Raw genomic sequence first — 15,000 nt, forward strand, 5'->3', positions numbered from 1 at the left:
TTTTTTCGTTACATTGCGGCCGCGTCCAGGAGCTAGTATGGATGAATCAAAATTGAGACATTGGTACTTGAACATTTTCATTTGGGAAAAAGGAGAAAAATCAGAGTACCAAATGGGAAACTTCTCAGTTCTATCTAAGAGGACAATAACCTTGATGTCATTTTAATTTCCAGCGTATGGAAATAGGGATTAAGTGGATTAATACCAGTGAGAGGCTCCACTGCTATATCTATCGGGGATTAGGGTTGTGATTTTCAAAGGCTAGCTGCATTCAGCTCGTATGACTAACCTCACAGAGGAGCAAAACTGTTGTTCTGTGTGAAATTGCTGCAGACTTAAGCACATTACATTTGACAAACACAGCGAAGTTGAATCGGCCACGTCTTGCAAATCATTGGATGACAGCAACCTGGAGTGAGTCGTGACCTGTAGACAGAGTGCAGAGATTCTCAAACATTTTCACTCTTTTCCACCATTTCTTGAATGGAGATATAGTTTCCTTTAATCCGCTCACATTGCACATAACGTTAAAGCAGTATTTCAAGCAATTGAAACTGCAATCGTGAGAGTGTAGTATATAGATTTGGGTTGTTTATTCTTACAATAAATTAACTTGGCTTAAGCATGCGATCCAATCGAAATCCAGTATACCTGGTCAGCGGTCAACTAAAAAACTCAGCTGACTTCGATAAGCTCCTAACTTAAGCCCGCGATATGGTCACCTGAGACTGGTCAGCAGATACCTTGTTTTGACAGGTGTCAACTGACCATAACGTGGATTTCCAATATCAAAGATGTACGCTGTAAACTAGCTAGAGTATGGCCGCCTCGATGAGTTCTAAACTTGAGCCCGCGATATGGTTACGTGATACTGGTCACATTGGCATACATGGGGGAATCGGGGGGGGGGGGGGGGTGGGGGTGGTGGACAGTACAATAGTGACAAAAACCAAATGTTCTTGTACAGATGGGTTACTGTATTTTCATACCCATGATGCTCCACGCGGAGCTCTGCTAAAACTTACAAAAAACGTTTCTTTTCATTATAAGTGCTTCCTTTGAAAACAACCGTGCGCTTTAAGACAAGGAATATCCATCTTTTTCCATTCGCTGTTTTTCCATAACAAAGTTTTTATCCCTCACGGCACTAAATATGTTGCTGCTTCTTGCTTTATAGGTTTTTTTGTTATCGTCTACAAAACCTAGCACTGGTCTAACTGTATTTATTACTCGCCACTCACCTGAATCAAAGTTCCTTTGTCTGAACCTCGTTCTTCTCCTGTTAGAACGTTTCTAAGAAAGGCAGTCAAACTTGAGTGTTCCTGCATTGTGAAGTAAGTTGACCAGAGAATATCTGCTTGCTGGGCCAACTGTGTGCGGGGCAAACGTGCAACGGCATCGGGTGTCGCACATTGCAGCAATAATTCTTGAGATTCCTTGAACACCTATTACAAGTCATGTGTTTTTATTTCTAAGAGCATGACGATTATGATAATCTTAATAATAAGAAAAGAAGAACCTAGGATTGCATAACGCAGCATAAATTAAAGCTTAAATTAGAACTAGAATAAGTATCTCTTTCTTAGCAGTTTTCAAAGTAATGCCATCTGAAACATTTCCTCGGTGTTCGGACACTTGCCCACCATTCACTTTTTCCATTAACTGGGCCAAGACAATCAAGTAAACTAAATCTTTACTACACTGATTATCGTTTTCAGTGTACTACCTCACTCATTTCCAGGGTACAATTAAGAATTTTGTAAAAATAAAACATGAGCTGACCCACGAAAAGATACCAGTACCTTTGAATGAAAGAAACAATAGAATTATCATGCACGTTCTAGTACAAAAGCAGGCAAATATTTTGTCATTTCTGTAATTTAGCGAAACGCGTCGAATAAACTATTTAAATATACCTTTTCTTCATCGGCAAACTGGTCTTGACCGTCCTCCATGTGGTCGCTGGATACTTGAAGCACAACGGTTGCTGCAGTGTCGGCATGGTAACCAACAAATGCGTCGCCAGGTGTGTATTTTCTGCGGAGGTTGATTGCAAAAACGAAAATGACGTCAATGCAATGCAAACAATAGATTTCCCATAACATCATGACGTTAAGAGATGCGATTAGGATAAAAGCTGAGGTGAGCAAGACGTTGATTGACATGCACCCTATAGATGGTTTTCGAGTTACGTCATCATCGCCAAAACATTTCTCATTAGCTCCTTTGTTCGTCCACCAGTAATTGTACATTTCATCATTGTTAGATAACTAAAGATTGGTTGCAAACTGAAAGTGAAATAAGAGCTTCTCGCAAATCACTATCATTGCCAAAACAGCCTCTCACTGCATTTACGTCATACGATATGGGATAGAAAATTTAGCCCACGCTGGAGGTCCCCAGACATTGAGAAAGGTATAGTGAAACCTCGCCGAAATGGGAAGGGGGGTGGGGGACCGGGGGAAGGAGGAAAAATATTTACCAGCCAAAAAAAGGGTTCCCTTTGGCCACAGGGACACAGAAAAATACACAACACTTCCTTAAAAAAAGCAAACCCGAGGATAATTTGCAATTAATAACCTATTTACGGGGTTTCATGTAGTTCAGTACGGCTGACTTTGTGAGTATTCAAGCAGTGAGAAAAGCTGTAGAATTCGATATAACACTTAAAATTGTGCAAGCATTTTGATTGGACAGATGCACAGATAACACCTTAGTAAGAACACCAGAGAAACCCTCGGTTACCTTTCCTGCCGCCTTTTCGTTCTCACCACATTTTAACGTCATCTGTGATCTATTCCCTTACAGACACACAGAAACAAAAAAATCTCTTTATATAATGGATTAACCTCATCTGTTGGTGACGTGGCATTTCGACAGTGGAAAATTGTTTCACCCATTCATGAAGTCTGTCCACAATTCGCTTTTGCTGAGGGTTCAGGCTAGCTGAAGTCACAAGGTAGTGCTTTTCAAGGCGGTTGATCAGAGGAATGGGAAACTTGCTGTAAACAACGTCTCTTTCCGCGATCACAATCAACCTGGAAATAATTGATATCGTCAACAAATATACATGCACGCCAAGCAAAAGAGCTCAAAAATGCCACGACTCCTTTATCTTTATCGAGAAGGGTTGTTGAAAAAGTTAAAGAACTGGGCCCGGTTGTTCAAAAGTCGATTAACGCTAATCCCAGATTAAAAATTAACCAAGGAGTTTATTTTTCTACTCCCAAATGCTGTTCAACGCTGATATTCGGCAAAACTTTACATTAGAAGATGTCAATCTTGAAAAACAAAAATAAGCAAAAGAAGCTTTTACCAAAAAGTTGAAAACAAGAAACAAAAGTTTACGCTAATCCTGGGTAAAGTTAATAGGCTTTCGAACAACCGGGCCCTGGTCCATAGTGTTGTGGAATAGCGCAGCTTGCTTTTGTGTGTTATGCTCTAATCAGGAAAGTAAAAGCTTTAAAACTATAGGGTTATTAAAGACGAAGACGACGAAAATGATAGTAATTTAATATGAATTGGCCTTCTTCTATTTATAGCAGTAGACTGGTGAGACGTTGATCTGGTGGTCAGTACCTGAATTTATCGTCCACGCGACATTTTACACGGTGACTTCCCAGTCCAAGGTCCACATATTTCTGTCCTCCAAAATACGTGTAGTACTGACGAAGTGCAAAAAAAAAGGAGAAAGGAAATGGCTGGATACCATAGATAGCTATAACAAAGATTCCTACACTGAGAAAGGCATCGGGTATTTGGCATTCATTGGTGGAATATTTATGGAGGCTAACAAATGAACAAATCTTAAAACGCGCAGCATCAAACACACAATGTCCAGTTTGTAGCAAACGAGAGCATCAAAACAATCGCCACTTGCCGCATGGAGAACATGGAAACACTTAAGAACAACAATATGTAAAAAATCCTATTAACTGGGATAGACATGCCTTTAACTTTCTGCAAGGATATTCTTCGTCGTACAGCACGTGTTCATCAAAGCATTGGTACAGAGCCTCCTTAAATAGCTCGCGTCTAAAACAAAGTGCATTTTGTACATTGCAGTGCAAGCGCCTTGAGCACCAAATGGAGACTAACTTGATCAGAGACACTAATTTGTATCGCAACTGCTTCTGCAATCATTGCTCTTCTACCTACTGAGATTCTCACCTGATTCAGGGCATCATAAAGACTTTCGTAGAGGCTTTCGAGGTTCAATAAAATCACTGTTCGACCCGTCTCCATGCACACTTTGATTCGATTTATGTCCCGGCAAACCTAAAATATTGATGGAAAAGCAAAAGGCTAGTACGTCTATTTTTGCTCTCCTGAATATTCAATCAATTAAAATACCGGAAGCACGTCTCATTTCTTAGTTGTGCCGGCACCTGTGTGTATTCCTGATCTTTTGGGAAACTGCTTCCAAAAATAACAATAGGTTCATCTCCTTTCTTGTGTAATTCCTGCTGGACAATTGGCAAAGCAGCGTAATTCTCTGTCAGCACCAACAAGTATCGGCTTTCCCTGTTAAAATTGACGCAGAAAAAGATATTAATGCGTCACAGAGTCACTGCAATTCCTGACCGTAAAAATCAAACAAACAAACAAACAATAGGTCTCGAACTGAAAGTAAGGGTAATTTAACTGCCTGACAATCCCTTTCAATAAGGACAGTATACCACGTCTTATAGCCATACTAATACGGTAAATACCCCAGGAAGAAGTTGCTTAGAAAATGACTCTATCTAAGAAAGAGGCAAACGATTGAAATTATTACTTTTACACTGAATCTTACCCACTGGAAATCTGACGATCGAGACTAGCTTTGATCAAGTTCACTGCAGAGAATGCATCTTGATCTTTCCTCTTCTACAAAACAGGACAATTACCTCAAGTTATGATTTTCCAGACTTCCAGACTTCTTTTACTGATATAAAAACAATACCGTTTAAGAAACACACGTTTTTAATGAGCGCTAGACTTAAATCCTTCGAGACAACACACGTTATTGAAGGGTGCATGTACTTCGATTTTACTCAAATGGTTCGAGACAACATAACTCATTTCTGAATGTCTAAACAGCCAGGCAAGAGGGAAAGAGCACGGTAGCGTATCAGTGTTGGGACAATGATGAGAGCACTTGCCTTCCAACAGTGTGGCCTGGGTTCCATTATTGGATTTAATGTCATATGTTCGCTGAATTTGTTGCTTCCCTACTCTGCTTAAAGAGGTTTAACTCCCAGTGAAATGATTTCATATGATTTGCTGATTTTACAGTCTCCCTAGTTACTTGTGTGGAGTTAGATACGCTTAAGAATTTCATGCAGAGAATGATGATGATAATGACGGGTTAAGTATTTGGAACTAGACCGAATTTACAGTTAAAACGTGCCAGACATCCCTTGCCCTCATTTCCCTGTCCCTTTGAGGGATGGCTGCCTGCAGGGATTTTGTCCGTTTGGGGTGAAGTCAAAATTAAGTAAGTGAGATTCATACAGTTTGTCTCCTTTCTTGTGGAAATTGCTTCTTGAAGATTTTCACGGGGTCAATCTCATCCAATCCCCCGAAGTTTCGCCTGATAGCGTGTTCGATATCCTTCCACCCAGGTTCCTGGCCAAGGTCTTCCGCCATTTTGTAGACCATCTTCACTAAGCTAATGAACGGAAATGAAAAAAAAAAAACCCTCAAAGGCTGCTTTAAAAGAGAAAAGCAATTGAAAGGACTCTGGCTGGATAATACACAACATCGCTTGACATCATAACAATTTCATGCACTTCTACCTGTAGAAATCTCGCAGCCCAAAGAACTCATCCTTTTTAGACTCGCGAAGAGCTTCAGACTTCCTTTGTCTTTCATAAAGCTTTTCGTAGCCCAGGGCAAGTGAATCCATCAAGGGTTCAACAAAGCTCTTAACTCGTTCGTCTGTTGAACAAATGCCCCTGACAAAAAAAATGGATGAAAAATCTTAATTCGATCATTTAGTTTGACAGTTCATTTCTCTACACAAAAATATTTTGACGGGTTATAAAATAAATTGTGTCACCCTGTTCATCACAAGATATGAGCAACAAGGCGGTGTTGCATCACAGCACAAATTCGATCCTTACTTAAAGTGCCCCTAACCCCAAAATGTTTTTTTCGCTAAAATGAATCTTTGCGCCTGTTCGAAACGCATCGCGACAATTTTTTCCTTTTTCTAACAAATTCTGCCATTTTATAGGCTTCGAAAGTTGCGAAAATCCAAGCATCTTTAGTTCACGACCGAGTCAGAAGGGGAATGGGTCTATTCCTGATGTGACGTCACAATCTACTTTGCATGCATGTTTACAAAGAGTTAATGCAATGTAAATCAGTTTGTGACGTCACATCAGGAATAGACCCACTCCCCTTCTGACTCGGTCGTGAACAAAAGATGCTTGGAGTTTCGCAACTTTCGAAGCCTATAAAATGGCAGAATTTGTTAGAAAAAGGAAAAAATTGCCGCAATGCGTTTTGAACAAGTGCAAAGATTCATTTTAGCGAAAAAAACATTTTGGGGTTAGGGGCACTTTAGTTAAGGACAGAGAAAAACTTGTAGCTCAGTCGGTAGAGCAGCGGTGATCTAACCCGAAGGTCGTGGGTTCAATTCTCACCCTGGTCAGAGTTTTTCTCTGTCCTTATGTCGGCCCATTTTTGTCAGTAGGGCTAACGCTCGCATGGTTCAAATGAGGTAGAAAACAAGCACTTCACATTACACTCTAATTAGTTAAGTCTGTTGAAATATAGTGCTTCACGGCCAACGTTTGCAAAAACGTAACCCTTCCTTAACTTACATTGCACTGTCAACCAGTTCCCGTGTATCTGGTAGGCCACGTGACAGCATAATGCCCCGGTTCATTTTTGCAGGATCAAGGGCCCAGTTTGATATTCCTATAAAGGCTACTCTTTCGCTCTTTTGCTCTTCCACCTCTATAATATCATCGGTTGCGCTTACACCATCCTCAAGAAGTGGATGAAGGGTTTTCAATGGCATCAAAGGAGAGTCTTCTGCCAGACCAACCTCGTCTAATACCACAACTGAAACGAATTTGTCCGGGTTGTTGGCTTTTTGAAGTTGGCTGCATTGCCGAAAGGTTGCTTTGATTCCTTCTGCTGTTGAGAGGGGGCTGCATTGGTATGACACCATATGAACCTGCAAGTTTCAGATAAATTCAGATGACAGGATCAAAATACAGGCAATTCGAAAAGGGAATGCAAAGCCCATGAAAAAGTAAAACGAAACAAAACAAAAATCAAAGAAAATTCAATCAGCGAAATAAAAAAAAATAAGCTAGCTCCATCACGGCGTTACGTGAGGTCAAAACGCAAAAATAACTTAAGTCTAAGACACCTCGAAATTATGAAATAATCTTCTTGTTATACTAGCATGTAAACACAGGTCAGAAAATATAAATGTATTTCTTCCTTTCCTTCCTACAATTCTCTTACTACTGGGTCCGTTTTCCTCAATATCCTAGGTAGGGACTGCAAATTGTACAAGTAAGAGCCTTCCCTGGTGGGCATTCGAAGCAGGACGGAGGTGTCTCGCAAAGTATTTGACTGCAAAATAAATGACCCATTGCCCATTTACCTGCTTAAAAGTCTTGAAGAGATCGGATTTTGATGCATCTCCTTCCATATTTGCAGCCACAACAGTCTTGGCCAGAGATTTGGAACTACCTGGCTTACCAACCACGAACAGTGGAATCCTCAGCTCAATGCATACCACCATCATGAATACATTTTCGCTTAAGGCTGTGTTACGTGCAATATTTTGACCCAATTCCAGAACATTCAATACTGCTTTCTGGCATCTGACAAAAAACAAGTTAAAGGCAGAGTCACTCATAAGACTTAACAGCTAACAAGGCTGGCTGATTATAGGAAATTTAATGACGTGGAGCAAGAAGCTGTGCTACTACTGTCCATAAAAATCTCCTAAAAGTACCTTGTTATTTCGTGCTGGATGCGCCTGTGTCCACCAGGAAGCAAACAAGGGTGAGAAAAACTTGGAGCTATAGCACGACGAAATGGTTCCCTGTTTTGAAGTCTTGCATGGTAGCACACTCCCACAGAAAGTACAAGGGCACGTGTGACATCATCAATAGGCTAAAAAGGGTGAAACTCTACGATTAAATCAATACAGACAGAAAAAAATAGAAGCACAGAACCAAACAGGAATTTTTCACTTACCTGATCCAACTGATCTCCATCTGTTTCACCCCATTCGTCCTCAACGGCATCATCATCCTCATCGTCACTTTCCACATCCATGCCCATGGGTGCTTCATCCACCAGGGGGTTAAGAACATTACGGTGGTTGTAGAACCACACCATTACCTTCATTGCACGTTCAACATCACGAAGGCTAACGAAGCTGCACTCATCCTTAGGATAAAAAATAATCATGGTGCTATATTTTAGCAAGGACAACCTGTTCCTTGTTTTTAAGAGGCCACTTTGGAGAACTCTTGAGACAAAGTTCACAGGTATAATGATAAACAAACTTTCGTAACGTGAGAGAGGCAAGTAAAAAAGTTAAGTGCAAAGTTCTGGTTAAAAGATAATAAAAGAAAGAAACCAAAGTCAAAATTGCAACTAACGCCGATCACAAAACACAATGAAAATCATGTGGCTAAATTACTATTTGCAGCTAATACATGCTGCCCATGCTCAGCATGGACAATGTGTGTGAATACGTCAAATCCCGGAGTTTTGCATAAATTGAAGAGGATTTTTCAGCAAACCACAAAGCCTAACACCACAAGGGAATCCTTTGAAACGACGTCACAAGCTTATAGGGGGAACATTGCAAAGGCAGAAGTAGGTTAAACCTTTGTTCAGACCTCGGCCCTGAACATGAATTTTGCGGAATCCTACAAAGAAGCTGAACAACTCTATCTGGGTGAAATTTGAGCGTTTTTAAACATTGACGACAACCTACCGTTTGCTCTCTCATGTAACGCTGTGAAGCGGTAAGAATTTCTGTTAGAGCCTTCACCAATTGCAAGTCACCTGGAATTCGATTTTCTTGAAGAACCTGGGTAAAAAGAAGTGGACAAAGCCGTGAAAGGTAGTCACGGTTTTAATTATGCCTGGGTACTTACCATAGTAACCTGCGATCAGGCTCTATTCTAGTTTCGCGTGGTACGTAATGTGGAGTTGGCGAAACGAAAAATATAGCCTGACCAAATTCCTCTTCGATATTCCTTCCGCCCACTTTTTTTGATTGATTGACATGTCCTTCATCGGCCAATCAAATTTACTTCCATTACACCAATACACGCGTGGACGGCAGATTCACGCTATTTTGTTTTGACCAGAGTTGATTACCGTGGGAGGAATATCATAAACGAATTCGAAAGTTACCGTTGGCTTTAATTTGAGTGAAACACATTTAAAGCATGGGGAATGTTACTTTCTGTACCTTTTCGACGACTATATTGCGGCAAAGGCCGGCGTAATTCTTCCTCCGAACTTCACTGAATATGCAATCTTTTAAGCTTGACATCTTAATTTGTAATTGAGATAACCTAGCATTTTGTCGTTGGACGGTTTGGCAATAGATTTTTAAAGAAAAAAAAAAGGAGAAATACATTATTCCTTTAACGTGTTTGCCCATGAAGGTTTCTTTGGTGATTTTTTCGGGTAATATCTTAATTCAGTTGCAGTGCATTTCTAGAAGTTGCGCGCAGTAAAATCATGATATTATCAAATATAAAATTTGGCCGTTAATCTTTTGATGGAGTACGAACAGTAAGATGGACTCGCAAAATTTCTTTTATATTTGTACAATTGGTCTCTCTGGAGCGAGAGTTAAATCAACTGGAAATATTATGAAGCACTCTTGACTCCAAATTGTGCAAACAAACCGTGTCATGTACAGTAAGTGATACACAGATATTCAAAACATGCATTCGTGTAACTTGCGATTTTATCAGCATCTCCTCGTTTTGATATATATGTCCTTTGTCTCATCCAGGAAACCAATATGCATCGGCTTTCATTGCCATTTGAAAGAACCAGCAATTTAGCTTTCAAAACATCAGGGAAGTTTGTGCCAAAGTACTTTCAACCACATGGCCAAAGAGCTCGACAACGGAATCGCTAATTTCACTCTTTCAAACCCGATTCTGGACAAGTTATGAGATGTTCCAGATGGCATATCTCCATTTATACAAATAAAATCAAGTTGCACCGTCCATGTCATTGTAAGAACAAAAGGCAGCAAATTTTTTCGTACACTTATGGCGGATTAGTCTCGAGGACTTCGCGAGAGCTCCGCGCAATCACGATGGCATTTTCACTTCCGGCGTTTCGACAGCCAATCAGATCACGAGTTTGGCCGACCGTCCGGAATTCTTGAGAGACTTTTGGTCAGGCCCAATTTTAGCGAGCGACGACATAGGAGAACATATGGGCGAAGCTAAAAATGGGCCTGATCGCAGGTTATTACCATAGCGGAGATCAAATTAGATTTTGGATGTCCAAAGAATAACATGATCATTGGATCACTATCCTTTTTATTTTCAAAATAAGAAGCAGAAAAAAAATCTCATTTTAATTGATTTCTTGTATATTGAAATGTAACAAGGACATACTTTGCCAAAACAATTTGTTTGTCTATTAATCAATGAGCGTTACTAAAGAAAAACAATATAAGAAACAAAAAAAATAACGAAATGCACGTAGGCGAGGGGAGCCAAAAGAAACTAGAACGCTCATGACGAATTAGGCCTGTTAGAACTTTGGGCTACAGGTTGGTTAACATGGAGTAAAAGACTAAGGTAGGCAAAACTCTACATGTTGCAATGTCGTCTTATTTACAACGAAATACGTTTACTGTTGGACTTTTTTTTCTACGAAACTCTAAGACATCAAGTCCTACAAGAAACTTCGCCAGAATTTAACTTACAAATCTGTTGACAATTTGACCCGTGTACAACTTTTCAATTTCCGGTTTCAGTTGACCAAAGTCCCAGACAAGAGGACGCATGCTCTCTGGCAGAGAGTGCACTCTGTAAACAAGATGACGAAGAGGAATGCGACCTAAAAGAACAACATATCATCACAGTGGCATAGAAAGAGTAAACAAATAAACTGCATGATTCACACATAACAAAAAGAGGTTTGATGACGACATGGAAGGCCATTTAATTTTTGAAAAGGTTACGTTTATACAAACGTTGGCCGTGTAGCACTTATATTTTAAACAGAGTTAACTGAATAGAGTGTAATGTGAATATGTTCATTGCCGTGACTTTAACATCTTCACTTCCCACGGCCTGCTCCCGTCTGACCTTGTAGCTCAATCGGTAGAGCGGCGGAGATCTAACCCGAAGGTCGTGGGTTCAATTCCCACCCTGGTCAGAGTTTTTCTCTGTCCTTGTGTGGGCCCATTTCCATCAGTAGGGCTAACGCTCACATGGTTCATCTGGGATTGAAATCTAGCACTTCACATTACACTCTATTCAGTTAACTCCATTTAATTTTTGGGTTGGCTGGTCAGTAAAACAGATCGTATTGGCCCGTAGCTATTCTAAAATCAAACGTGGACTTGAATAAAGGCCACAGGAAACACCAAACAACACCCTCAACACTCAGGCTGTCCACTCTAGAGTTAGATGTATGATTTGTAACGTCGGAACGAAACGATAACTTTATGACAGCATCACTTGACATCAACTACCAGGTCTTTGGTTAATAATTCATGTTTTATAAATCGTGCAGTAGGGTTTAAATGAGACAACCGCTGTCAAGTAAAAGAAAACAAGACTTGCAGAATTCTGGTAGTTGCAGTCAAATGGGGAAATCCTGAAAATGCCATCTTTGTCCCATAAGCAATCTGGCAGCCAACTTTTTCTCTCTATTAATTTAAGTGTGTATAAAAAACTCCATCATTAGTAGGCCAACTATGATTACCGTCTTACCTAGCCGATCTCGCGTATGTTGAGTAGCAACATGGTACCCTAAGCCAGCTGATTCCAGTTTATGAATCATTTCTTCAGTATGTCTGTAGAGAAAGAGGTGAGAAAAAATGGGCGATGGTGACGGGGCCACATTTTCAAGGTGTCCCTAAAACCCTTATGGAATCAATACGACCCCTACATCTGGGAACCGAGTGGCGCAATTTTTCGTATGTAACAAGAGTGGTCATTCTAAGCAAAGAATTCACGATTCGCACCTTTTTTCCTGCCTTTAAGGCCCAGTATTTGTACTTTTCAATCTCGACCATGTATATTTATGTGAATTTTATGTTCTCGGGGCGAGAAATATATTGTTCTTGTCACGAGAACATAAAATTCGTATCTTCTCGCCACCATGTAATATCCTCTATGTATTTCAATGTGCAAAAATACATCGTTTTTGTTTTTGCTCTTGCTTTAGGGAGCCTTAATCCACTCTTTAAAGATGGTGAATTCCGCAGTAGGCACGTTCAGCGAGCATTCCAGTACTTGAAGTTGTGGGAGTCGGCGAAAGAGAACTTTGTACCATTTTTGCTTTGGAATTGGTCTTTTTGCAGAAGCTTTCCCAACGTTTGTCATTGAAGCATACAAAGCTTATTCTAGGAAAGATACTGGAAAGTTCTCCATCCCTCATAATTCCTTGAAAAGACATTTTCATACATTTTCTGTTTTTAAAGACCCCTTTTTTATCTTTTAGTCTAAAGATAATATTGCACAATTCATCTCATACTTACTTTCTGTAAGGGTTACACGCTGCAATGAATTGTAACCTCTTGGCATTGATTTTTCTTCCATTGACCCTGCGATCCACCATGACCTCTTTGATCATTCCAAGTGCATCAGTCGTGTTAGCTTCATCAAAGAACAACACAGTGTCCATGTTAAGTCCGTCATTCAGTGTCGCCATTTCCTCGGCTTTTTCTACTCTTTTCGCAATGTCTTCGTATGTTGTGCCGCCATGGACCTATCAAAAACGAGCACAAGCTTGACTTAGAAGGATCACGCACCTTTCTGTCTGTATAGTGTTGTAATTCCTCTTGCTTTTATGCTAAATCCACGGTTGTCTTGTCTTGTTGTTCATACTATGAATTCTCTTAGAACAGACTAGACCATGCAGACTAGACTCGGACAGCGTGGCAAAATTCTCGTCAAAGTCAACAAAAAACCATTTCATCACAGTCTCCAGTAGCTTAGTGGTTACAGCATCCATCTAAATCTTGGATGGTCGGAAGTTCAAATCCAACTGGTCCATTTGGTCATCGTAAATTCTCTATAACCTTAACATTTGATGCACTTCTGGCAAATACTATTCCATACTAGAAACAAGCCAGGTTCTTCATTTCTCCCAACATTGTTTTGATAAGCGAACTAAATTACAATGTCACATATACATACTTTGTACATTACAGAATCATTAGTCACTAAAGAATGAGCATCCAAATTTATTTTGTATCTCGCACCTTCATGAGCAACATGTTCTTTGGTCCTCCAGGCCCTGATTGCAAGCCACACATGTACCGAATGAGGCAGGTTTTTCCACAACCAGTTTCACCCATGATGACCACAGGAATACCACACCTTTCAAAATACAAACCCCTCAAAATCAGTGGTCTAAAAATAAAAAAATAGGTATGACAATTGACCAACAAAACCGTTAGTCATGTGGGGATGAGGAGAGCACCTGAAACTGACCATATGATTACCCAGTATTCCAAGCAGGGGTGAAGTGATAATGCACAATAGACTACTTTTAGTAAAAAATTACGCACACTTATTATCCATATAACAACCCATGGCTTCACGCATCTCCATCTCTCAAACGCCAGGAATCATATTTTTCCACTATTCTTCTGTACGTCGCAGCGAAACCAGCAGACATTTGTCTGTCTTGTGAAAGACATCCACACACCCTGCTTTTCAACAGACATTGAAAATAGGAAAGTGAAGCCGTTTGATGTCAGCAAATCAACAAACATTGCCTTTCGCATGCTACATCATGGGTCAAATAACGGCCAGGGCTGAGTTGCGCGAAGCAGTGGTTAAGTAGGAACAAACCTCCCCATGGTTGAGTACCTCAAAGATTATTTAGTGCCAACTGGTTGCAAGGATGATGAAAACAAATTAGTTGTACCTTGGCTTTACAAATAGTCACCACTGACCATGATTTGAGCAAATCGGTCATCTTTGTTACCTTTAAGTAATTAGTGCGGATCATAAATCTCGAGGGGAAGACTGCAAAGTGTGGTTGCTATAGATGGGAAGATTTATCCCAGCGAGACAACTATTTCAGGATAGATCAACTTAAAGTGGGAACTCTTTTCAAGATAAGTCATTCATGATTTATGCCACTCCTGAAGGAAAGAAAACAACAACTCTACAAATAATTCATCTCACCTAAAACGCATGTGTATGGCCAGGATTTTCATCAAGTTGTCCGTAGTGAGCTCGTATGAATTATCTGGGTCATACGGCCACTCGACACCCATAACTCCACAAAGTTTCTCAATTTTTTCTCCTCTATAATTAGTAAAATAAATTTGCAAGGCATTATGAATACAGCGAGACTTGTAAATTATAATTATACAACCCTCAAACTTTGGTAATGTAATGTGTAATGTTTGGTTTCGTCACCAAAGAAAATTCTAAAGTCACCGCAGAGTAACTTCTTCTAAACAAAGTCTGGCCAATGAGGTGTTTTCGCTACATTTCACGTTGTTCCAAAGTTCAGCAGGTGGTCCTCCATGATTTTGTTAGCATGTTTCAAATAAGGAACATACCATGTTAAATTTCTGTTAAGATTAAACGTTTTCTGCTTTTTATTTTCAAATAACCTAACGCTGCTTTTTAAATGTGGGATGTCAAGTCGGTGCCTCAACTGCAAAGGGTAGTTGCCAGTGATGAACGTCCAAGCACGTTATCACCTAACCTGTCACTAATGTGGCACAGACCAACCCAATTTTATAGCTTACAGACGAAATTAGCAGAACAATTTACCTGCAACACAACAGTCTAAAGT

General features: G+C 40.1%; 1 protein-coding gene across 1 annotated transcript in view; it reads right to left on the reverse strand.

Moving 5' to 3' along the window:
* The window catches only part of LOC137992933 (E3 ubiquitin-protein ligase rnf213-alpha-like), a 167,544-nt gene that overhangs the window by 42,278 nt on the left and 110,266 nt on the right, over positions 1 to 15,000 (reverse strand). The window contains exons 35-54 of the mRNA XM_068838517.1: positions 14,379 to 14,501; positions 13,445 to 13,562; positions 12,719 to 12,948; positions 11,949 to 12,031; positions 10,934 to 11,067; positions 8,963 to 9,058; positions 8,212 to 8,406; positions 7,967 to 8,127; positions 7,610 to 7,832; positions 6,813 to 7,171; positions 5,781 to 5,939; positions 5,497 to 5,653; positions 4,796 to 4,869; positions 4,389 to 4,524; positions 4,171 to 4,278; positions 3,580 to 3,665; positions 2,850 to 3,038; positions 1,917 to 2,037; positions 1,242 to 1,445; positions 290 to 426 (exon numbers count right to left, since the gene is read on the reverse strand). Coding sequence (XP_068694618.1) covers positions 290 to 426; positions 1,242 to 1,445; positions 1,917 to 2,037; positions 2,850 to 3,038; positions 3,580 to 3,665; positions 4,171 to 4,278; positions 4,389 to 4,524; positions 4,796 to 4,869; positions 5,497 to 5,653; positions 5,781 to 5,939; positions 6,813 to 7,171; positions 7,610 to 7,832; positions 7,967 to 8,127; positions 8,212 to 8,406; positions 8,963 to 9,058; positions 10,934 to 11,067; positions 11,949 to 12,031; positions 12,719 to 12,948; positions 13,445 to 13,562; positions 14,379 to 14,501 — 3,093 coding nt within the window. The remainder of the gene's footprint in view (positions 1 to 289; positions 427 to 1,241; positions 1,446 to 1,916; positions 2,038 to 2,849; positions 3,039 to 3,579; positions 3,666 to 4,170; positions 4,279 to 4,388; positions 4,525 to 4,795; positions 4,870 to 5,496; positions 5,654 to 5,780; positions 5,940 to 6,812; positions 7,172 to 7,609; positions 7,833 to 7,966; positions 8,128 to 8,211; positions 8,407 to 8,962; positions 9,059 to 10,933; positions 11,068 to 11,948; positions 12,032 to 12,718; positions 12,949 to 13,444; positions 13,563 to 14,378; positions 14,502 to 15,000) is intronic.

The sequence above is a fragment of the Montipora foliosa genome, chromosome 2 (genome assembly GCF_036669935.1).
Source record: "Montipora foliosa isolate CH-2021 chromosome 2, ASM3666993v2, whole genome shotgun sequence".
NCBI classification, from domain to species: domain Eukaryota; kingdom Metazoa; phylum Cnidaria; class Anthozoa; order Scleractinia; family Acroporidae; genus Montipora; species Montipora foliosa.